The sequence below is a fragment of the Battus philenor genome, unplaced genomic scaffold (genome assembly GCF_028537555.1).
Source record: "Battus philenor isolate CCGP_79_NKW_IND1 unplaced genomic scaffold, ilBatPhil1.0.hap1 SCAF_29, whole genome shotgun sequence".
Classification (NCBI taxonomy): Eukaryota; Metazoa; Arthropoda; class Insecta; order Lepidoptera; family Papilionidae; genus Battus; species Battus philenor.
The window spans coordinates 7,103,490-7,129,601 of record NW_027181692.1 but is presented as its reverse complement, the minus strand read 5'-3'; the positions used below and the strand labels follow the sequence as shown (position 1 = coordinate 7,129,601).

Below are 26,112 nucleotides of genomic sequence, written 5' to 3'. Positions count from 1 at the left end.
TTCGAGTTATTATCTATGGTGTACAATAAAGTGTAAATAAAATTAATAAGATAATTAATAAAAATCAAAAAATTTAAAATTATATTCCGTTATTATGTTCCGTATGGAATTCATGCAGCTTACTTCAGCTAGAAAACCTGTATAAACTAGAGATGGGTAGCCCGCGAGCTATATACAGGAAAGATATATGAGATATATCTTTGCAAAGGATATAAGCACTCTCTAGCCCACGCGTTGCAATTGTATCTCTATTTCTTTATACTTAAGACTCAATTTGCGTGAACGGCTCGTTCAGAATTAGAAAGAGATGGGCTTATATAGCTATTTACACGTAAAACAGAGAGACGGATAGCTATTGCATGTTTGTATTAAAAATGTAAACTACGGATTTTCGGAACGACATAACGCGAGCGTTTAGCTTTGTTGTGCTTTATGACAAAGACATGGAATGCTTAATAGGAATATTTCACACGTTTCATTCCGCCTCACCGAGTTCTAAGTCTGAGCAGAAAGAGACGAAGATATTAATGATATATGTTCAGTGTTAGCTGCCTTATTCTCTCTGAGCCGCATCGACCTGAGTTAAAGATATAAAAGAGTGATATATATCCCAAGATCGAAAACATATAAATCAGTCTCTTCTTGTCAGGGATACATTTTGCCCATATGTAGTATATATCTCAAATAAAATATAATTTAATTGATACTGATAAAACGGTTTGAGAGTTCTTTTTTGGTGAGAGTCGCCAAGGTTTGGAACGACCCACCTGGGTCTGTTTCTCCTGATGAGTTAAACTCTGGAGCCTTTAAGAGTAGAGTGAACAGGTTTCTTTTGGATGGGCGTGTACCACCTTCGTCTTCATCTACACTTTCCATCATGAGATGGAAGATATACGCCTGTTATATACAACTATATAAAAAAATGTTTAACTTACCGTTGGTATAACCTGCACAGATCTTATCGCTGGTGATGAAGGCCCTGAACATTTTCGGGAGTAATGACAGACAGTCGGAAACGCGGATGTACGGCATCTCCACAATCCTGAGGATCTCTGATGATCTGTCAGATTCCGTCCAACCCCATCCGGCGATCTGTTTGAACAGAGAATTAAAACCTTTATCATCATATTATTATAACAAGATATATAATTTTGTAATGCGGTTTATATTTAAATTAAATTCACAAAATAATAAGAAAAGGACCAATATTTAGCCACTTCCGCACATGCAGTGGTAGTCGTGCAACAAAGTGCGTCGATTAGTGCCAAACACAGAAGGGTCTCTGTGTTTGGCACTAATCGGTGTAACATAACTCCTGAAGATGCCCCGCGGAGAGGTGAAACACGTGTTGAGTAATTTGGCGGTGGCGGTTGTGTCATTTGCATTGTTTGCCGCATACTCATTTATCAGCGGGCTGGCGGGCGGTGCACTTTGTTGCACGACTACCACTGCATGTGCGGAAGTGGCTAAATATTGGTCCTTTTCTTACTTAGGATGGACTTCCGCGAGGTAACGCCTGATTCCATTAAATCACAAAATAGTGATACAGTTAAAAACTTTGGCATTGATTTCGATGAACTGTCTTCGTGTGTTCACACAGGTTTTTGCGACGTCTTTTTTATATAGATACAATACAAATGAGAGGTCTTTGAGATCATCAGAGAATCTGGAATTAAAAATACCAGTGCATTCTTCCTCGTTTTTGACCAAATCTTTCACCACAAAGACCGTTCAGTTGGAATGATTTACCGCTGAATATAAGACGCGCTGACTCACTGCCTATTTTTAAGAAAATATTTAAAAACTATTTACTAGACCTGTGATTATTTATCTGTTAATTCATTTCTTTCTCTTTCTCTGTTTCTTTATTCTTCTCGAGTCAAGTGCGATTCAAATCAGGTTGTTGTTTTTATATATTATTTTATTATGTATGTTTGTATATATGTATGTTTTGTAAGCATTAACAATCCATTATTTATACTTCTACATTTTCCGTTCTATGTTTATCTGTGAGATCACCTCGTGTGATAATACCGCCCGTTGTACTTTTCTGTTTATTATTATAAAACTATTTAAACGTATACCATAGTGTACATTGAAGAATATTAAATAATAAATAAATAAAAATAAATACATCGATGACACAATTCATTATTAAACATGGCGATATATATGTCACATATAAATATATTTCGTTAAATATAAAAGAAGTAAATTTTAAATACAGTAATACCCCGCTTTACGCGAGGGATACGTTCCAAAAAAAATCGCGTTAACTGAAATTCGCGTATAACGAGGTTTATGATTAAACATAGTCAAAAATTATTACAAAAAAATACAAATCATTTTAATCAATCACTTTAATTCTAGGAACACTATGCAATACATACTCTTATTTTTTACGAAAAAATACATCTATTGTCTTTTGGGTAACGTTTTGTTTACGTTCTTGTAAAATACGTTCATAACACCCAACACTGTTTTTAATTGTTCGACAGATGGTCAAGACGCCATAGAGAAGTTGATGACTACATTATATTTATACGCACTCTTTCGCGTAATTCGAGGCATTTGAGCGCGAAATTTGCAATTCGCGTTATAGTGATACCGCGTATAACGGGGTCGCGTAAAGCGGGGTATTACTGATAGATAATATTTTTAAGAGAAGTTTAAATTAAACTCACCATACCATAGCTGTACTCCCTCAACTGCTGCTTATTAAAGGCGAAGTTGAAATCGACGCACACCGGTCTGACGTATATATTGAAAATAAAATACTTTGACAATGTCAACACAGCGATGTCTGATTGCAAGCGTGATGCAGATCCTTGAAAACGAGCCGGTGTGGCGATCGCTGACACCTGAAAAGATTTATATTTACTCACCGTCGATTCACCAGGAGATGGGGTTGAAAAGAGACTATCTATATAGAGACTATCTATATAGATACTATTTATATAAAGACTATCTATATAGGGAATATCTATAAAGAGACTATCTATATAGATACTATATATGAAGAAACTATCTATACATCCTACCTACAAAGAGACAATCTATATAAAAACTATCTATAAAGGGACTTTCTATAAAGAGACTAAAAGATAGTATCTATAAAAAGACTATGTATAAAAGACTATCTGTATAGATAGTATCTACAAAGAGACTATCTACATAGATACTATTTATATAGATACTACCTACAAAGACTCTTTCTATATATAAATAGTATCTATATAGATACTATTTATATAAGGACTAACTATAAAGAGATTATCTATAAAGATACTATTTATAAAGAGAGTATCTAAAAAGATAGTATCTATAAAAAGACTATGTATAAAAGACTATCTGTATAGATAGTATCTACAAAGAGACTATCTACATAGATACTACCTATAAAGACTCTTTCTATAAATAGACTATCTATATAGATACTTTTTATATAAGGACTAACTATAAAAAGACAATCTATATAGGGAATATCTATAAAGGGATTAACTAAAAAGAGAGTATCTATAAAGATACTATTTATAAAGAGACTATCTAAAAAGACAGTATCTATAAAAAGACTATGTATAAAAGACTATCTGTATAGATAGTATCTACAAAGAGACTATCTACATAGATACTACCTATAAAGACTCTTTCTATAAATAGACTATCTATATAGATACTTTTTATATAAGGACTAACTATAAAGAGACTATCTATAAAGATACCATCTATGAAGACTATTTATATAGGTACTATCTACAAAGAGACTGCCTATATAGATACTATCTATAAAGGGTACTTAAGAACATGGATTTTAGTTCCTAAACAAAATTTAGATTTTATTTTTGTTATTTAGTGCAAATATTATTTTCTGCAAAGTATGTCGCAGAAACCACATTACTTTCCGGGCCCCTGCATATATATATATATATATATATATATATATATATATATATATATATATATATATATATACACAATAGTAGAGAAAATTAATCCGAAACAATTGGGAAGAACAAAACAGGAGTATGTAATGTCTATCTGCTCACGATAGGTGGAGCATAAGAGAAATAAAAAAAAAAACAACAAGTCCTATTGAAAATTGACAAAAAAGTTGACGCAAATGACAAGCTGTGGACATGTTATTGAAATGATAATGTAATATTCCCACTTTTAATTGCGAAGCTATTGCCTTATAAATGAAATATAAGGTTTAATGGAATGTGGCGTTACCTCGCGGAAGTCCATCCTAAGTAAGAAAAGGACCAATATTTGATTCAGAGTGCTCTCTGTGTTTGGCACTAATAGGTGTAACATAACTCCTGAAGATGCCCAGTGGAGGAGTTAAACACGTGTTGAGTGATTTAACGATGGTAGTTGTGTAATTCGCATTGTTTGCCGCATGCGGGCGGTGCACTTTGTTGCACGACTCCCACTGCATGTGCGGAAGTGGCTAAATATTGGTCCTTTTCTTAAATATAAGGGGCGCTTACGTCAATTTTTTGTGCGAACTCTTCATCGAGTGGGCTTGCCCACGGCTGGTACTGTTTTCCGGCTGCAACTGCGTAATCCGAAGCCGGGTTGACTCTGCCAAATGCATCATCCCAAACACAATGAGCGGCTGCAAAATGTGAACACTTTTAATATAGAAAATGCATACACCAACATCTGACTTGCGACGTTGTTTTAATTTTTTGAATCAGTTGTTTTTTTTGAATCAGTCGTTACCTTGCGGAAGTCCATCCTAAGTAAGAAAAGGACCAATATTTAGCCACTTCCGTACATGCAGTGGTAGTCGTGCAATAAAGTGTACCGCCCGCCAGCCCGCTGATAAATGCGCATGCGGCAAACAATGTGAATCACACAACTGTCACCGTTAATGCACTCAACGTGTTTCATCCCTCCACAGGGCATCTTCAGGAGTTATGTTACACCGACTAGTGCCTCTGTGTTTGGCATGTGCGGAAGTGGCAAAATATTGGTCCTTTTCTTACTTAAAATAGTCTGTAAAAAAATTATTGAAAATGTTATGCCTGCCTAGACAGGGGTTGTTGTGGTTGTGCGGAACACATGCAGTGATAGTCGTGCAACAAAATGCACCGCCCGCCAGCCCGCCGATAAATGCGTATGCGGCAAACAATGCGAATCACACAACCGCCACAACCAAATTACTCAACACGTGTTTCACCCCTCAACGGGGCATCTTCAGGAGTTATGTTACACCGATTAGTGCCAAACACAGAGTGAGCTCAGTCCGTGGCCGGTGCACTTTGTTGCACGACTACCACTGCATGTGCGGAAGTGGCTTAATATTGGTCCTTTTCTTACTTATTAATAATTATTTAATGACAATGATATCTTTGTGTTGCCGCTATATACTAGTAAAATTACGTGAGTTAATCATTCATTTTGTATGCATCTATATTAACAGATATAGATATAACAATTTATTTATCAACCTTTATTGAATATTTTCTTGTATATAATTTGCCGTACAGGCGGCCATGTTTTTAAAAATTGAAAAAGAATTGAATGCAGTTATATTTGGAACAAAGTAGGAGGTAAGGTTTGTACTTGTTTTGATAATTAGTTTCGTTTTCAAAATTATATATAAAATTAAAATTATCAGCGTGTTACCGGTGATGACAGCTGTGGGACTGATGATGGAGCCGCCACAGAACAGTTGGTAAGGGTTGCTCGACTTTTTGTAAATGCCCACAAACCAGGGTACTTCACCACGGTACGCTGATGCAGCATTAGCTATCAGTTCCTCTCCTTTCGGTGTAATTGTACCGCATTCTGGTGAAGAAAAAAGAAAATTCAGAATTTTAATAACTTCAGTATGTGTCAAGTTTAGCTATCAATTCCTCTCCTCTCGGTGTAATTGTACCGCATTCTGGTGAAGAAAAAAGAAATTCAGAATTTTAACAACTTCAGTATGTGTCAAGTTTAGCTATCAGTTCCTCTCCTCTCGGTGTGATAGTACCGCATTCTGGTGAAGAAAAAAGGAAATTCAGAATTTTAACAACTTCAGTATGTGTCAAGTTTAGCTATCAGTTCCTCTCCTCTCGGTGTGATAGTAACGCATTCTGGTGAAGAAAAAAGGAAATTTAGAATTTTAACAACTTCAGTATGTGTCAAGTTTAGCTATCAGTTCCTCTCCTCTCGGTGTGATAGTACCGCATTCTGGTGAAGGAAAAAGGAAATTCAGAATTTTAACAACTTCGGTACGTGTCGAGTTTATACGGCCTTTATACGTACCAATAAATTTAAACCTATCTCTGAAATTACATTTCACTGTAATTAAACTGATTAAAATGCATTGCATTAGAATAATGCCGTGTGTGTATTTATTCAGAAGATGTGCAATAAACATGACAAAAAATGACCTTGAGGTAATATCACGAACTCCGAAGTCAAAGTGTGTTTTCGTTCTACCCTCGCACGTGTTTATATGGATTTAAATAAAGAATTATATTTCTGTGGAATTCCCCTTTTTAGATGACGTAATGTTGGAACAAAAACAAACATCTGTTTATCAGATTCCTAAGAACGCTCCACGAGATTATTGTACGACAGTTTTTATTTATTAAATTACCAAAACATGCACAGGTGTATGTACGAGTATATATACTTAAATGTGTCCGGCAGGTTGTAACAAATACAGATAGTATATAAAGGTTTATTGCAGTGGCGTAGCTAGGGGGTGGCTAGCGGGGCGGTCGCATCAGGCACCACAAGTAGGGGGGGGGGCACCAAAGTTGAAAATAATTTTTTTGAATTTTTTTTTGAACGATGAATAATGAAATGTTAAAAGAAAAATGATAACCATAAATTAAAGTAAATAACATAAAAAGAATATCAAATTTTACTATTTTTATGCTAAAAAAGTTTTTAAATAATATGAACATTAAAAAAAATAAACGGTTACAAATTATAATATACACAGTATATAAGCCTTTCATTCACAAAACACATAAAGTGTTTTTTAAAAGGGCCCTAAATGACAAAATAATAAATTATTACATTATTGCAAGATTATTTAATGATAAATAGATTAAATAATCTTGCAATAATGTCAATAGAACATGAACTAGTCGACACTATTGATTTTGAAAATGTGATTATTGACTTTGCAGGCCAAAAAGCGAGGAATGTTCGTTTTTAAATTTTCCCAATTAATTTTATTAAGATGCAATGTTATTTTATATATATTTATTATTATTTTGAACCAAAAAAAATTATATATTAACTACATTTTGTTCTGAATTTTGAAATTATTTAGACTCTTTAGGGGGGGGGGGGGGAGCACCAAGCCCCAATCTGCCCCAGGCCCCAAATACCATAGCTACGCCACTGGTTTATTGTCACCCTACCTCTTTCAAGTCAGATCCCTGATAAAATAATCGCGCTGTGAAATAAATTTTTATTTATAAAAATAAATGTCAATATATTGAAACAGTGAAATAAAAACATAAGATAAATAAAATGCAAGTTGTGATCGGTATAGACGCCTGTGGTCAAAACCAACCATCTGAGCTCCCCATCCTCAGACAGAGACCTGGATATCAGAAGGTGTTATACGACGCCTTTCTCCAAACCACAATATGGCCTTGGCGATGGATTTGGTGTGATCTACCGCAATTCTGGACATGCTAAATCTCACGTATTCATCACAGGGACTCCAACCCTGGTCTGGGGAGTTGAGGCACTAGTTCCATCATCATTGAAACTACGGTAGTACGCAAAGGTGTTGATGAAGACTTTTGGTACTTGGATTTTAGTCGGTTGGATTTCAGCATAATCCTTTCGTTGCATCCATAGTGGAGGGGTATCCCATTCAGGATTTCCCCCGGATTTTTTTTAAAAAAAGAACCTTTCGGCTCTCGTACCGGAGTGGTTTAATTTGAGACTCCAGATGCAAATAGGGAACCGGAAAGTAATGTCGCTTTCTTAAGTTAAATTCACACGACTACATTCTTAACAAGTTTTTATTTCTAATCAACAATATATTCACTTTCGTCATCAACCTTTTGCCGTCTAGTATACAAAATCAATGCCGGAGCGGTAACAAATCAAACGGTTTTTCTGTAAAATATATGATGCAAAATATATAATATATGATGGAACATACCTGGTCTGCAAACAGCGATGTAATCCCATGTTCCATTGACGCAATGCATAAATGAGAGGATCCCAGTGTGGTAGTAATTTGGCGCCCGACACTCCGGTTTCACAACGGTTCCAGGTGGAACATATTCATCGCACACATTTGTTCCGGAATCTTCTTTGATACACTGGTATGTCACACTAGGGTGTTGTTTTAGTCGACAATAACCTAGAATGTTCGAGAATGTGTTGAGTGTGAGTGGGTAGACCCAGGTATCGCTGGATCGATCGCGTTGAGGCAGACTTGCGCGAATTGAATGTCAGCCAATGGCAGACGATGGCGCAAGATAGAGGAAAGTGGAAGTCTCTCGCTTCGGAGGCCAAGACCCACTTTGGGTCACTGAGCTAGCGGAGTAGTAGTAGTAGTATATTCGAGATATCACAAACCAGGTGATAAGATTTACACATGTTATTTTAGACCCTAGTTTTGGTTTTTTTTATCAGCATATATATACTCACGTATACACTTCGGCATTTCCTTCGACCAGTAACCTTCGAAGCAGAACAGGCCACTCTCGCCGTTCACTCGATATCCAGTGTCACATGTCACGTTTATATACACGTTCGAATACTTCTCACCCGGCATAACGTCCAAGTTTTTACCTGCCGTGTATTTACCATTCTCAGGGTACTCTGGAAGTACGCATATGTTTTCCTTCACCGGACTGCAAATGATAAGGCTTTTAAGGTTATTTACAGCCCGAGACAGATATGTGAATACCTGAAGGGGAAGGTTAAGTTATGGGAATTGCTCATTCAACCAAAAGTAAGTAAAACATTAATCCCTAGTGTTGTCTCGCTCGCACAGTAGAACTGTACGTGTTGTCTCGCTCGCACAGTAGACCTGTGCGTGTTGTCTCGCTCGCACAGTAGACCTTTGCGTGTTGTCTCGCTCGCACAGTAGAACTGTGCGTGTTGTCTCGCTCGCACAGTAGAACTATGCGTGTTGTCTCGCTCGCACAGTAGACCTGTGCGTGTTGTCTCGCTCGCAAAGTAGACCTGTGCGTGTTGTCTCGCTCGCACAGTAGACCTGTGCGGGTTCACTCACCCACTAGTTATACTACGCAAACACTACACACCTCACGCTTCAGACACTCGCAACTCTGCAAGCACAAACTCAAACTCTGCATCAACCACTCTACTGACGACCGCTCATCGCACAAAAAAACACGTGCGATGATCAAAAACCAAATACAACGCTATTCACCGTTCGTCACTTAAACAGCGAACAGCGTGGACGATCCGAGGTAAGATTAGTATTCTTGATTAGATTGCCGAGTGGTCCACGCTGCCGTCCAAGCCTTCACTGCACACTCGGTACACGAACAGTAACACTGACTCGACCGTGAAAACCTCTCCTCTATTTACTCATTATCCATCCGAGTGTCTAATGAAGGTTCGGAAACCCGAATGCTTTAGTTTAGTATAGCTCACGGACCCTTCCGACCCGTGAACTTATTTTCGATGAAGCTGTAAAAGCTGCAAGGCTATCAGCAAAAACTTTACAGATACAACACACAAAAATATGGTAATTGGGAGTTTAAGGTGGGGGCCCTTAACTCTCACTAGCTTCGGCGACTCTGAGGCGGGCGATGGTTCGACGTGGTCTCGAACCATGATAGCACCACGAGGGTTTCGGGGGTAGCGTATACACGCATACCCCGGGACGGGCTATCAATAAATAGCACGCGTGGGAAGACCGCGTGGCGATCCCTGACCGGGGGATACCGCAGTCCCCCGTATAGCGTAGAAGGCGATCACCGGTGGGGTTTTAGTGGGTAGTAATCCCACATACCCCTGTCCTCCTCCCGGAGGCGGGGCACCTTGGACGTCCGGAAGATTCCTCCTCCCGAAACCAAAAAAAAAGGTCAGGTAAATTTGGTATATTTGAGGTGACCAGACGAGCTATAACTTCTTCACCTGACTAATCGTACTTTTGATGATGCTGATAGAATCACTACATTCATCATCTTTTTAGCTACTGGACAGCCTACTCCATAGTTATCCAATAAGACTGGTCTAAAGTCGCCTGAGACGAGAGTCTGCCGCGCGCTGGTCTGTGATCTTCCCTTCAGGTCCATAGGTCTCCGGCAGCTTTCGGAATTTAATTCCACTATATACATAACATAATAAAGGTAAAACAAAAACAGTAAAACAAAAGAGGCCATTACAGCCTTTTTTGCTTAGAGGGGAGAAGGGTTAAGGGTCAATGAGGCTGTATGTCCATCTTTACCCACGTGCCAATCCTCAGGGGTGTGCCAGCTACTTCCATACGGAATCCCGAGTAAAGCTCTCTCCATGCTAAGCGATTGTCAGCCCGGAGTAAGTGACCACGTTTTATTCCATCACTCGTAAACACGTGATTAGTATACGACGTGAAGAGTTATACGTGGTAATCCAAACGTAACAAAATTTACATCATCAGTGTAGTTCACCTGGATTTGCAGAGTTTATCATCTTCGTCGCTTCCGTCTAGACAGTCGATGTTTCCGTCGCATGTTTTGTCTCTATCGATCCATGATCCGTCATTGCATTTCCAACTGGAATAAAGAAATATAATAACTATATATATATATATATGTGTGTGTGTGTTTTTTTTTTTTTCGAAGAGGTTTAAAAATACGTTTACGTATCATAGGGCCTGATGGTGGTGCCCCGTATGTCGGACTCGATCTAGGCGTCAACACCGACTAAAAACAATCCTCTTTCTTCGGTATCCCTGTTCAGGCCAGCTTCCTTCGCTCCTGCTCTATTTTTCGCAAGTCCTTCAGCACAGTCGTACAATACGCGCTCGTAAGATCCCAGGCCAAAGGCGAGGATAGCATTGTAGCTATCAGTTTCAGGATAGATTTTGCATCCTACACCTTCTTCCCAAGACTCTCTTCTGTGTGTGTGTTTTTGTGTGTAGGTCGCGGGTTCGATTCCACGTTGTGCATTCATTATATAGGATTGGCACAGCTCAAGTTTCCAGAGGATGTGCGGCGTACCCTACGTACCATAATATAACATTGCGATCGCCAGCCAGCCTGCCAAGGGTGGCGATTACTGTATATCTCCCAAAAGATACTACGGGGAGGTATATATATATATATATATATATATATATATATATATATATATATATATATACATACATACATATATATATATGTATACATATATATATATATATATGTATATATATTATAACAGATTTACTTACTTAAGATTATCTTCAATAAATTGTCTATTTTCTGAGATATCGGTAAACACGTATATCCCTTCGGCCGAAGATCCGGGCCACTGGGAGACCACGCCCCTCAGATAATATCTCTGGTCACCATCAGACGTGTCAGAGAAATCCATACCACCAGTGATCTTCATTTTCTTTTCTGAAAAAACGATTTTATAATTTTTCACACTTGACAGTACAGGCATCGGCGACCATTCGAGATTCATGTCCCAACGGTTCCAAGATATGCTCCTCCCCCTGCCACTTTAGACATGAAAATTATACGGCACTAATCGGTGTAACATTACTCCTGAGGATGCCTCGTGGAGGGGTGAAACACGTGTTGAGTGATTTAACAGTGGTAGTTGTGTAATTCGCATTGTTTGCCGCATGCGCATTTATCAGCGGGCTGGCGGGCAGTGCACTTTATTGCACGACTACTGCTGCATAGCGGAAGTAGCTATATATTGGTTCTTTTCTTACATTTCATTTCTTGACTGGTTCTATAAATCTGGAATTTTGAATCTTAGAGAGATATACCATAATTGCATCGATTTGCAGTGGGATTAGCGATTGCAGTGTGTTTATAATTAATCCAATCCAAACCAAACCAAATCCAAAGTAGCTCAGCGATAGAGATCAATGGGTTCACCATTGATCTCTATCGCTGAGCTACCAATGATACATTTTTTTATGGCCCCCGCTATTGGGAGCCTCTCGTACCCCCTATCTGGTGTGGGACAGGGACTTTTTGGTTTAATTTATTCATCTTATATTTATCTTAAGATCTTTCATTCGGTTTTCTTCCTCATTTCTTCTTTCATTCTCTTTCGCTCTGTGACCTTTCATTCCTCTCTCGTTACACATTAACATTTTGTAATTTTATTTCTGTTCATTTACATTGTTATTTCGCTTAACATTAATATCACATTATATCACATTAACATTTCTTATTTTCAATTTACATTTGTATTAATTTTCTTTAACTTTTATTTTTGTTAATTACTTTTATAATTATTTCTTTGCAGTATGAGAGGAAATCGTCTTTGATCTCTTTTTCGCTTATCATGGAGGCTATGGTTTCCGCCCTGATTTTAACGCCAGACCGGCACTTGAATTCGAGCCGGAGTCCCCCGAATGCGGGACACTGGGCCACAAGGTGGATCACGGTCTGGTCCACGCCCGGTTCACAGAAGCACGACGGGTCCTCCTTGAGCTTGAACCTGTGGAGGTACTCAGAGAACCCCCCGTGCCCCGTGAAGAGCTGGGCCGAGACCGCGTCCACCTCGACACTGCGGAGCACGCGGTAGGCTGAAATGACGTCCGGGAAAAATGTCCTCGTTACTGAAGCCGTTCGATGATACATTATAAACAGATAAATAGATTAAAAACGTAAATAAAAACAAAACTGTGATAGAAATAATTATAGAATAAGTAATAATGTGTAAAATAAATGTAAAATAAAAATATAAATCAAAAAATGTAAAAAGGAAAAGGGAAGAATGATAGACGAACAGAGCAAAAGGGTAAGAAAGAAGAAATGTGGTATAAAAGAATGGAATGAAAGATCATGTGAAGAATGGAAGCAGAGAACGGAAATAATAACAAAAAAAGTAAGTGAAAAAAAAATTGCACAAAAAAGACCCTGTCCCACCACAAGATAGGGGTACGAGAGGACCCCAATAGCGGGGGTCATAAAAAAAAAGATGATACATTATCATAATCATTCCACTCACAAGACGTCCACGTCTGGACAAGAGATCAACATCCAGTATCTTCGGGACCTTAAAAATGGAGAAGAACTTACTGTTACCGTAGATGCTACAAATCTTATCACTGTTCGCAGTCTTCGAGGCATTTGCAGCGAGCTTGATACATTCGCGGAAGCCCACGCGTGGGAGTTCCACAGTCACGAAGGTTTGCGACGGTTTATTATCTGGAACCTCCATCACAGCCTTCACCTGTATTTTAGAAGAAATGAAGCTGTAAAATAAATACTTACTATTTCGAATTGGCTTCGATTATAGTACCTTCGAACATCTAAGATATTAACAGAATAAAAATTATATTTTATTAATGGCCTCTGTTATTGGGGACCTCTTGTTCCCCTATCTAGTGTGGGACAGGGACTTTAATTTTTTTTTATTTCAGACACTTCTATTTATTTCCATTCTCTTCTTGCATATTTCTTATTATCTCTCCTTCTTCTTCATTCTTTCTACAGATTTCCCACTCTTTCATTTCCATTCCGTTATCCTTACATTCGTCCTCAGCCACTACATCCTAATTCTAGTTTACAATTTTATTTTATTTATAATTTTTATTACAATTTCGCACCATTTTTATTTTACAAATTAATTAATTCTTCTACTATTTTGGTGCTTTCTTTATAATTCAATTTCTTTCAATATCTGAATCATCTATATTGTTTTATTTTTATTTATAGTTTATTTAATTACGTATTGGCAGTAGCTGAGAAAAATATATATATTTATGTATATAGAACACGTGTGCGGTGTGGCGTGGGCAAGCCGCCCACTAGTTGGACCAACGACATAGCAAAAGTCGCGGTAAGTCACTAAATGTGGGCATCGTAGAACTGGTCATATAGCAATCATTCGGAGAACCATCTTCTCGAAGTCATCGTCTATCAGCTAAGAAAGAAGCAGCAGAAAGAATACTACGTCTTTAAGATAATACTCAAAAAGGACATGCCAAGAAACTCATCCGTATTGTAGATGCCACTTGAACCTTCATATATTTCGCCAGTGGCTTCCATGCAGCAGAAAGAATACTACGTCTTTATGAAAATAGTCGAAAAGGACATGCCAAAAAACTCATCCGTATTGTAAATGCCACTTGAACCTTCATATATTTCGCCAGTGGCTTCCATGCAGCAGAAAGAATACTACGTCTTTATGAAAATAGTCGAAAAGGACATGCCAAGAAACTCATCCGTATTGTAGATGCCACTTGAACCTTCATATATTTCGCCAGTGGCTTCCATGCAGCAGAAAGAATACTACGTCTTTATGAAAATAGTCAAAAAGGTTATGCCAAGAAACTCATCCGTATTGTAGATGCCACTTGAACCTTCATATATTTCGCCAGTGGTTTCCACGCAGCAGAAAGAATACTACGTCTTTATGTAAATAGTCAAAAAGGTCATGCCAAGAAACTCATCCGTATTGTAGATGCCACTTGAACCTTCATATATTTTGCCAGTGGTTTCCACGCAGCAGAAAGAATACTACGTCTTTATGTAAATAGTCAAAAAGGACATGCCAAAAAACTCATCCGTATTGTAGATGCCACTTGAACCTTCATAAATTTCGCCAGTGGCTTCCATGCAGCAGAAAGAATACTACGTCTTTATGAAAATAGTCAAAAAGGACATGCCAAGAAACTCATTCGTATTGAAGATGCCACTTGAACCTTCATATATTTCGCCAGTGGCTTCCATGCAGCAGAAAGAATACTACGTCTTTATGAAAATAGTCAAAAAGGACATGCCAAGTTACTCATCCGTATTGAAGATGCCACTTGAACCTTCATATATTTCGCCAGTGGTTTCCACGCAGCAGAAAGAATACTACGTCTTTATGTAAATAGTCAAAAAGGACATGCCAAGTTACTCATCCGTATTGAAGATGCCACTTGAACCTTCATATATTTCGCCAGCAACTTCCATATCGAGGATGACACTATTGTTCGCGTTCCAGCAAGGGCAGTGCAGAGACCTCTGGTACTCCCGACCACCGAGTAGTTCTCGCTTCGCAAATGGACATATCTCTACATTCCCTCTACGCCTACACGGTAAAGTCACTTTTCGTTATAGCTGGAATACAATCTTCTTTAGTCGATAGCCGCCTATTGCAAGGAATAGATCGCCACTCTGACCAGTTCTACGCTGCCTGTATCCAGCTACATCCAGTGACTTTAACTGATGTTTTGGACCTCTGTCTTATAACCTCATTCTAAAGCTAGCAGTACATCTTCAATTACATCATCATCATCATCTTGGTGAAATACGACAGACCTCAAGAATTAACTGAAGTGTTGTACAATAACATATGCGCCGCGCGACTGTGGTAACTTTCCGTGGTATTATTCCTACATTCATTCCGTGATGATGTTCCGTATGGAACTTTCACACAGTGTACTTCATCCAATAGTCTCTGATTTATTAAAAACCGATTGTATCTCGAAGAATCGCTCGTTGTAAATGGCAATGGCAATGAGCCGGTGGACGCGGCATCGATTGGACCCATACTACATATACCCACGATAAAGGGAAGTCGCTGACTGAAAAGAAAATGGTAATTAACTTTTATATATCTTTTAAACACCTGTCCACGCCACTGTAAAAGCTACCTTTTATTTACCCAAATTTAAAGTTTTTACATCTAAAACCAAACATCCTGTATAGCGTCTGTTCGACACATGACTAGATACCAACCCTACTGCTGATCTGCGTGGCCGTGGGCATCAATCTGTCGAAATCCACGCAGAGAGGCTGCACACGAGAAGTATACTCCAGGATTGAGGTCAAATGTAAAACCGCCAAGTCTTGACCATACGAAGTCTCTGGACCCTTGAACTGATTCGGTACTGATATTCTGTTCACCTGAGAAGAGTCCATAACTTTCAGATATCGTTAACGAAATGTTATAAAGAATATTAGTGATAATATTGTGATATATACATAAGTGAAAACAATAAAAATAAGTAATTGGAAATATTTAATGAAATCAGGCGTTCCCTCGCTGAAGTCTATCCTAAGTAAGAAAAGAACCAATATTTAGCCACTTCCGCACATGCAGTGGTAGTCGTGCAACAAAGTGCACCGCCCGCCAGCGCGCTGATAAATGCGTATGCACAACAATGCGAATCACACAACCGCCACCGCCAAATTACTCAACACGTGTTTCGCCCCTCCACGAGGCATCTTCAGGAGCTATGTTACACCGATTAGTGCCAAACACAGAGTCTCTGTCTCTCGGACTCCGCATACGCATTTATCAGCGGGCTGGCGGGCGGTGCACTTTGTTGCACGACTACCACTGCATGTGCGGAAGCGGCTAAATATTGGTCCTTTTCTTACTAAGTAATTGGGATATAACAAAATGTCAAATAAGTTGATAAATAATTAAATTGGTCAACTAAATGGAGAGGGAGGAGGAATTTCGCTGCGATCAGAAAAGATCCGCTGAAGAACCTCGTCTGAAGTTGCAGTAACAGCGGGTGAAAGGTCCCCGAGTGGCGACAAGGAGCCGGTAGACGCGGGTGGTGGGTAAGCCCCCCCCCCCGCTAAGTAAACCCCTGACATGTGGGACCTTAAGGTTCTATAGTTGGAACCACTAGGTAGACCGATGACATACTTAAGGTCGCAATAATTCACTGCTGGCAGTGCAAGATCGGTGATCGTGTCGATTTGGGAGTGACCTATGCAATAGGTGTCGATCAGCTAAAAAGAAGAAAGTACCAATCTAGAAGGAACTGTGAATGATAAGAGACAAGGAATGAAATGTAAACGAATGGATAAGAATGGAAGACATTGTGACGAATGAATGAGAGGTGCTGAGAAGTATGTATCACTGTTCCTGTGAATCCAAGACATAGGTTGTACGATAGATATATAGTATAACATATGTAACTCAAAAATATAGTTCATATAAAACCTATTTTTGCCAACAAACTATGTATAGCTTTGCGATATTGTATGTAAAAACGTGTGAAAACCAGACATGTATTTCTAATTAAGATAATTTATCTATTAGATTAATTAATTCTAATAGAGCATGGTAAGGTGCGGTGGAGAAATATCTTTCTGGTGAGCAGGGGCGGCTTAACCTATAGTGCAGGGTGTGCAATACACAGGGGCGCTGTACCCTGAGACAGCTAAGAGCATCGTCTTGGACCATCATGGTACAACAATGATATGACAGAAACGGCCAGCCAGCGCGGTGGCGGCAGTTATCAAACGCGAGCGACCTATAAGCGATTTCTTTTTCGAACAATTTGTTTTAACTCAAAATAAACCTTATTTCACGTATTAGATTAATACTGTGGACTGTACCTACCTATAAAATAGCTTGTTGGAAAATAAAAACACTATCTTGTTATGACGGCAAAGTTAATAGTTATAGCTGGAAGAAGTGGGGGGGAAGCCTAGGGGGCGCCAGGGTTTAGGTTACATTAACCACAGATAACTAAAAGTTCAAACTAGATAACCTAGGTTATAGATTACATAGTTAATGAATATATTATGATAATAATTAATTTGTTTATTACATATATATATAGTTTATACGTATCTGTCAAATATATTAGGGTGACAAGAAAGTAATGTCGCTTTCTTATGTTAAATTCACACGACAACATTTTTAACATGTTTAAAGTTTAGAAGCGGCCAGATGGCGCGGCGTCGACGAGCGGCTTCTTTTTTTACCATTTTGTTCAACTTAAAACCAATCTTATTACACTTAATTAAAGTTTATACTCGCGTAAGGCGGTATTGCTATCAAAAGCACGTGACGAAATTTGGAATATGAAAAAACTTTCTCGTTACGACGAAGTTGATGGTTACAGCCGCGGGTGAGGAGGGGTGTCAGGCCTAAGGGGCGCTAAGGTTTTATTGCACACGGGCGCTGCACGAGCTAGTGCCGCACCTGGGTATGCCTTGTTAAGCAACCCTGGTGGTTAGAAATCCTTGTGGTTCCATCACGGTATTTCGAGACCACGTAGATCGTTTACCCAGAAGTATTTGAAGCTAGTGGAAGTTCAGGGCCCCCACCCTGGGAAAGGTAGCTTAATCCTATTCTAGTTTTTAACGTATTTGAGTTTTTTCATGAATCATTCTAGGATAAAGATGTCCACTATTGTACATTGGAAAGGTTTTGATCTTAAACTGGTATATTACATATTGTTTTATGATATAAATACATTTAAAAAACTTTTAAGTCAAACGGTTTTTTGATACCCATATTGTGGTGGTTGTGGAAAAATCCGCCATATTACATACCTAGTCCGCCATATTGGAACAGCGTTTATCTTGAATTTTAAATTTTGACATAACCATCGTATTTTACTAGTGTAGCCCTTTCATTTGATACCCATATTGAGGGGGTTAAGGAAAAATACGTAATCCGCCATTTTGTATCGCCGGCCATCTTAGATTTATAATGTTATTGATTTTATAATATTGTATTGTCATCTAAATTAAATGTGTGTACCAAATTTCCGATCAATCTGACAACGGGAAGATGCTTAAATTCTAATTTTGAACTAAATAAATTCCGTACGGGTCGAAATAAATAAAACCGTTTAAAAACAAAGAAGGCAGAGGTGAAAAGTTTCTCGAGTGGCGACCACGTTCTGAACCACTAGGTCCTGAGCGTTTTTTGGTGGAGGCTGTCCTGGTGAGACAGCGAGGTTCTGGCGTAAAGGGTTGTCACTAGAAAGACAAAGGTGCTATAAACGTTTATAGTACTTACTTTACTTTTCTGTACATATGTATTATCAGGATCATCGAAAACAAGATGTCGTTTTCCCACCAGCACTACGAAGTTCGAAGATGATGCAACTGTTCTGCTTTTACTCCAGAAACAAGAGGCACCTGGAAAATATGAATACTTTTTTATTTAATGGAATCAGGCGTTACCTTGCGGAAGTCCATCCTAAGTAAGAAAAGGAGCAATATTTAGCCACTTCCGCACATGCAGTGGTAGTCGTGCAATAAAGTGCACCGCTTCGCCAGCCCGCTGATAAATGCGTATGAGTTTAAATTAAATTAATAAATGTATAAATTAACATGTGTTTTTACTTTATGTTTTTAACACTAAACTTCACTACAGTTAGAAATTTACAGGAAATCAATATCAGGTAAGTAGGGGGTCTACCCAACACGGAAAAACATGGCAAGGAGTCTACGACACAAAAAAGTTTGGAACTCTGGTCTAGATCTATGGTACATGCTTGCATGGAAGAAACCTATTCACTCCTGGCTCCAAGACTCCCAAGTTCTAATTGTCTGGAAGGCTCCTTGGCTGTTCATACCATAAAAGTATTAGCAAAACGCATAGTGCATGTTGAAGAGTTTTAACCGTGTATGTATGTAAATCCTTGTGTCTTGTTGTCTGATGAAGAAAGGAGGTGATGGAAGCAAGTGATGTAACTCCGACACTTCATGATGTTGACGATAATAGTGTTTCTTTTGCAATAATTTTTCTGTTACTAATACTAATTTTTAGATAGATAATCAACAATGTTAAGTATTATACCAATAAATTCCTTTTATAAATGAAAAAAAATTTTTTTTTACTTGAAATTATGATCCTTTTGCTGACAACAGCTCCGCCGCAAACGAACTGGTAGCTACCATCAACGTGGTTAGAGTACACGGCCGCGAACCATGGCATCTCCGATTCTTCATCTCTACCACAACCTGAAATATGTGTGTTTTTAACTATATAGCAGAGGTTTGAAGACTTTTTTTGTCGCTGCATCTGCAGTTATTAGACATGCATTGTGATAGAGGGTGGTAAATAGTAAAGCAACAAAGTTACCGAAAAAACTACCAAAAAAATTTACCGAAATAAACTACCAAAAAAAGTACCAACAAATTTTACCTAGATTCGAAGGTTTTTTGTCGCTGCGTCTGCGTTTATTGAACATGCATTATGATAGAGGGTGATAAATAGTAAAGCAACAGAGTTACCGAAAAAAGCTACCAAAAAAATTTATCGAAAAAAATTACCAAAAAATCTGCCAAAAACTACCGACAAAATTTTACCAAAAACTACCAACAAAATTTTTACCAAAAAAACTACCGACAAAATTTTACCAAAAACTACCAACAAAATTTATACCAAAAAAACTAGCAAAAAATTTATCAAAAATCTTCCAACAATATTTTTACCAAAAAGAATGTATCAGTTCAACACAGTACTCGGTTATAATGTCCTAAATCCAATACCATTAATGCTAATACATTTATATCTGTATACAAGGGTATAAAATCTAGAAGAGTAATTTTATGTTAAAACGAGAAGTGATAGTTCAACGTTAAGGACTCACAATCTTAGATCTCGAGTTCAATTCCCGCGATATCTAATATATAAAATTCTCGTGTCACGGTGTTCGAACTTGAACTCCTCCGAAACGGCTTGACTGATTTTTACCAAATTTAATATGCGTATTCAGTAGGTCTGAGAATCGACTACTATCTATTTTCTATACCCCTAAGTGATAAAGGTTGTTCACACTTTAAAATTTTTTTTTACTTTTTTAACGAAATTTTTTGTTTTTATTTTTTTATGATACAGCAAACAAGAATACATACAACCATAAATTTTCACCCCTCTACGATCAACTCTTATTTTTTATTAGTAAATTAAAATATCAATTTTTTTTTTGCAAAACAACGTTTGCGGGATCAGCTAGTAATCATATATAATTCATACTTCGTGCTTTAATTATATTTTTCCACTTCTCAACATTTTTGATGGGCAGTAACGTCTTCTGTATACCATAATACCACACTGCGACCACCAATCCCCCTGCCAAGCGTAGACATGATATATCCCCCCATAGGAGTAGACCTAGTAGTGGGCAAAACAACGACGAATGGTAAACACGGTAGACAAGGTAGACAATCGACCTTAATGTCGTCGGATGACGCTAAGGTTGGAAAACTATGGAGTAGACTTATTTACATCTATAAAAGCTCTACGGCTGAATTGACAATGAAATAAAAAGAAAGTACACCTATCCCCCGATTTACACGGTAGATACGTTCCTGAGAAAAACGTGTAAATCGAAAATTAAATATTTTCAAGTCTAACCCTGTAAATCGAAAAGCTTGCAGAAAATGCATAATTTTGCTATTTAAAAGTTGTGATTTTTTTACAATTTTTTTAGGCGTACAGAAATAAAAATAAAATGCATTGACAAGTTAAAATACTTAATATATTACGGAAACACTCTTTAATTACAATACATTAAACAGAAGAACAAAAAATAAAACTAAAGGCGTTTTATTATCCTTTATCACTGTCAGAAATTACTCTCATTCTTTTTTTCGGAATCGAAGGTTCGAATTCACTTTCATCACTCAAAGTTATTTGTGCCTATTCGATTATTGAAGCAGAAATATTTACATTATGAGAGATGGTAATAAAATCGGTTATTAAAACAAAAAAAAAATAACTTTTTTGGAAAACCGTGTAAAAGCGAAAACGTGTAAAACAAGTACCGTGTAAATCGGGGGATAGGTGTATATGTCATTACACCCGTATCTACCTGGGTTATGATATGCTTTTCGCAATCCGCCTTTTGGAAATCTAAGAGAGAAGCTAATGCCCAGCTGTGGGCATCTTTGACAGGTAGTTTTCTTCTTTCTTTTCAGCTAATAGATAACTGCAAGGTTAACCTCCTCCAAATATATCTTTGGGGGGATATACCTTAATCGCCACAATGAGTAGAGGGGTTGGCGATTGCAGTGTGGTATTATGGTATGCAGAGGACGCTGCTGTCAATCTTCAAAAAATTAATTTACTGCGTGTGAATTATATAAGATTGCATCCAGGGAAATGAACTCTAGACTTACAATTGCAAATCTCAATACTCTATCACTGGGTTACCACTGCTCTACACCTGTTCTTAGGGGGCGACTGCTCATCCCCTAACCTCGAACAGCGTGGGCGAACCGAGGTTGGATCCGGATCCATCCTCGGCTCGCCTGCGGTCCACGCTGCCGTACCAAGCCGCATACACAACATCAACACTGCACAGCTCTACTCGGGTAGAGCGGTTCACTTGCGAACGTCATCGTACAACTGGAACGCGTCTGTCCAGCTTCTGTTTTATTTTTAAGTTCACATACCCTTCCGCTGAACTCAGTTCAGATGAAGCCGTAAAAGCCTTCGGGCTGGAAAACCAGGCAGCAAGTACCAGTTCCAACCAGCAAATTAAAATTCAATCATACCTGGTTTGCATACAGCAACGTAGTTCCAAACGCCATCAACGCATTTCATGTTGGGCAGTTTCCCCTGTGCCTGATACTGTGGACCACGGCATGATGGTATGACAACCGTACCAGATGGTTCGTACTCCTGGCATGGGCGTGTACCATCAGTATCGTCTGAACTCAAACAGTCGTAGTTCACCGCTGACTGTACAGGAAGCTTACATCTTTCTGAAAATTAAAAAAAATGTTTTTATTTGAAACAAGACTACAAGTTTAAAATGTAATACTACTAACTGTATCTTTTTTATCTGTAGTCACCATATATACCTCAACCCTAGAGATGGGTATAGCACGAGCTGAAGACAAGACATATATATATATATATGAAAATAATGTGAAAGTCAATATAAGTCATCCTATTTAGGAGAAGGTGTCCACTTCTGTAATAAAATCAATGAAGTAATTTTAACAGTACATATTATATATTATATATATATATATATATATATATATATATATATATATATATATATATACCTGGCATTAGTGTCATGATGTTTCTCACGTAACAATAGACGATATATAACAGGAAAATAGATATAAAATTATCCTCAAATATAAGAACTTTGCATATAGTCTTTATATATATACATTTTTAAATATATAACATATAAATGTTTTGACGTTTCTATGATGTTCCATTTAAAACCATAAACGCTCCGTAATATTTATGGAGGGATGTACCATAATCAGGCAGGTGAATTGATGATCTAAGTGCTGGTGATAATGGCGGGATATCTCGCCATCTGGTCATTTCGGGGAACCACTTGACACGCGGAACGCGGGGTGGGGCTTCGCGTACACCCGCTGTCCGTAACAGGGGATTAACCATAATCGCCACGATTGGCAGGAGAGTTGGTGTTCTGAATGCTGGTGACGCTGGTGGGAGAGATCGCCATCTGGTCATTTCGAGGGACCACTTGAGATGCGGGACGCGGGGTGGGGCTTCGCGTATGCCCGCTGTCCGTAACAGGGTATATCCATAATCGCCACGATTGGCAGGAGATTTGGTGTTCTGAATGCTGGTGATGATAGTGGGAGATATCGCCACCAGGTCATTTCGAAGGACCACTTGAGACGCGGGATGCGGGGTGGGGCTTCGCGTGTGCCCGCTGTCAGTAACAGGGGATTAACCATAATCGCCACGATTGGCAGGAGACTTAGCGTTCTGAATGTTGGTGACTCTGGTGGGTAAAATCGCCATCTGGTCATTTCGGGGAAAAACTTAAAATGTGGGACGCGGAGTGGGGCTTCGCGTATGCCGCTGTTCGTAACAGGGGATTAACCATAGTCCACACGTTTTGCAGGAGAGTTGGTGTTCTGAATGCTGGTGACGCTGATGGGTAAGATCGCCATCTGGTCATTTCGGGGAATCACTTGAGACGTGGGACGCAGGGTGGGGCTTCGCGTATGCCCGCTGTACATAACAGGGGATTAACCATAATCGCCACGATTGGCAGAAGAGTTGGTGTTCTGAATGCTGGTGACGCTGATGGGCAAGATCGACATCTGGTCATTTCAGAGTAGTTCTTGAGACGCGAGACACGCGATGGGGCTTCTCGTGTGCTCTCTGTCCGTAACAGGGGGATTAACCATAATCACCACAATCGGCAGGTGAATTGGCGATTTGAGCATGGTATTATGGTACAAAACGCTGATGCCTATCCTCTGGAAACTTATTTGTAAACATTGGTAGTCCCAAATACCCAAAGTGTGAATTATATGAAATTGTATCCTAGGAATCACTGTTCAAATGTGCTTCACAAAGCCTATTTAAAATAATAAATATATGTCTCATTTGTTTGAGTTTCTTCTCGACTTCTGGAACAGATTCTTCTGGATATCAACATTTCCACCTTGGCAGTTGTCTGTTTAAATACGTATTTAACACGTTCACTGCGGGCCCAATTTTGAAGAACTTTCAGCTAGTGCGGCTGGGGTCGAATCAGCCTCAAGCTGAACTTCCTAGTAGTGCGGTAGAGGCCTTTTCTGCCTCATGTTCATCAATATTTTTTACAATATTGAGTCAATGCTTCGCAGACATAAAGAAAGCTATATTTGTCTTTGACATACCTCATACGGTTGAGTGTAAACAGCCGCCGCACTAGAGAGAAAACACGAGTTTTACGCGCCGCACCAGTGCAAAGTCTACCATGAGGCTGAATCGACCTCAAGCCGCAGTGAACGTGTTAAATGTACATTATATACAAGTCTTCACGGAGATAAATCATAAATATAAATAAATGTTTAACTGTCTCAATACTCACTTATACAAGATGGCAAGGTGTCTGACCAGGAGCCCTCGTAGCAGTACAGGGTACCAGCTCCGGAAATGTCGTAGCCATTGTTGCAGGAGAAGTTTAGTAAGGCGTAAGGAAGACTTTGACCTGGGCGTATGTCTGTATTCCTGACACCAATGTATCTCCCGTTGGCAGGGTATGGAGGCGCTACACATTTGCTAAAAACAAACAGATTCGATAATAAACTCGATGACTCGGTGTTTAGCACTAATCTGTGTAACAACTCCTGAAGATGCCCCGTGGAGGGGTGAAACACGTGTTGAGTGAATTTACGGTGGCGGTTGTGTAGTTGGCATTGTCTGTCGCATGCGCATTTACGAGCGGGCTGGCGGGCGGTGCACTTTCATGCACGACAACCACTGCATGTGCGGAGGTGGCTAGATATTGGTCCTTTCTTATTTAGGATGGACTTCCGCAATGTAACGCCTGAATCCATTAAATATTTAAGATTCGATAATTTTTACTAGAGTTAATATATATTATATGTCTTATTGACATCAAGCTATATCTACGATCTTCGCCTTCGATATGACTACAAAAGATACTCAATGGGAATATATATATTTTTTGGACCAATACATATATTACATCATTGTGATCGGCGCATTGAAGAGGGGAATCCCACTCAAGAGCGCTCGGTATTTACGTCGGACCAATGAGAGCGCTTATATTTCTCGCCTTGTGATTGGCTCATATTGTTTCGTTTAAGAATTAGTGTAAATATGGTCTAAGTTTGATTAATATATTCGCAGGATACGTTTTAGAGGGCGGCTTCGAGCCCCCTAATCATGATCAGCGTAGACGAGAGATCCAGATCCTCACTTACATTGCCGAGTGGACCACGCTGTTGTTCCAAACCGCACACACAACACTAGTGTTGTAGTGTGTAGTATACTACACGCTTCTACACGCATAGAGCTACCACCTTCGAGCACCTGGACTTAGAGTGCCAAGTAAGATTCTGGTAAACGGACCCTTCAGCTCCGTGAAATCAATTCAGATGAAGCTGTAAAAGCCTTCAGGCTAACTTCAATAGATATAGTGGACAATATATCCACGTCGGCTTTGGACTTCGCGTTGTCATTACACACAAGAACCAACACGCATATTGAAGCAGTCAGGAGACGAATATATTATTTCCAAGGTGTGCTTCTGTGTGGTGGTGACCACGAACAGGGAGAAGGGGGAGGCTTAAAGATGGCCGCAATCTTAACTATGTCATTGGTCTACCAAATGGGAGAAAATACCCACGCTGGGTACAGAAATAAATAAATAATGTGAATTGAAAGTCAATTACTCACTTCCTATATCGGCATTCTGGAAGCATGTCGCCTTGGCCATTACTACTGAAATATAAACTTATATAATCTGTGGTTCAATTCTTACTTCTATTATAATTAGTACTA

At 38.9% G+C, this 26,112-nt stretch overlaps 1 protein-coding gene across 1 annotated transcript in view; it reads right to left on the bottom strand.

The window, feature by feature from the left end:
- LOC137926135 (uncharacterized) overlaps positions 1-26,066 on the bottom strand; it is a 59,824-nt gene extending 33,758 nt beyond the window's left edge. Inside the window, exons 1-15 of the mRNA XM_068769665.1 lie at positions 26,008-26,066; positions 24,674-24,864; positions 22,365-22,574; positions 19,701-19,823; positions 18,874-18,995; positions 15,837-16,004; positions 13,185-13,338; positions 11,369-11,537; positions 10,602-10,706; positions 8,626-8,831; positions 8,132-8,335; positions 5,635-5,796; positions 4,491-4,618; positions 2,685-2,861; positions 936-1,092 (exon numbers count right to left, since the gene is read on the bottom strand). Of these exons, the coding sequence (XP_068625766.1) occupies positions 936-1,092; positions 2,685-2,861; positions 4,491-4,618; positions 5,635-5,796; positions 8,132-8,335; positions 8,626-8,831; positions 10,602-10,706; positions 11,369-11,537; positions 13,185-13,338; positions 15,837-16,004; positions 18,874-18,995; positions 19,701-19,823; positions 22,365-22,574; positions 24,674-24,864; positions 26,008-26,033 (2,302 nt within the window). The 5' untranslated portion in view covers positions 26,034-26,066. The remainder of the gene's footprint in view (positions 1-935; positions 1,093-2,684; positions 2,862-4,490; positions 4,619-5,634; positions 5,797-8,131; positions 8,336-8,625; positions 8,832-10,601; positions 10,707-11,368; positions 11,538-13,184; positions 13,339-15,836; positions 16,005-18,873; positions 18,996-19,700; positions 19,824-22,364; positions 22,575-24,673; positions 24,865-26,007) is intronic.
- Positions 26,067-26,112: the final 46 nt, after the last annotated feature.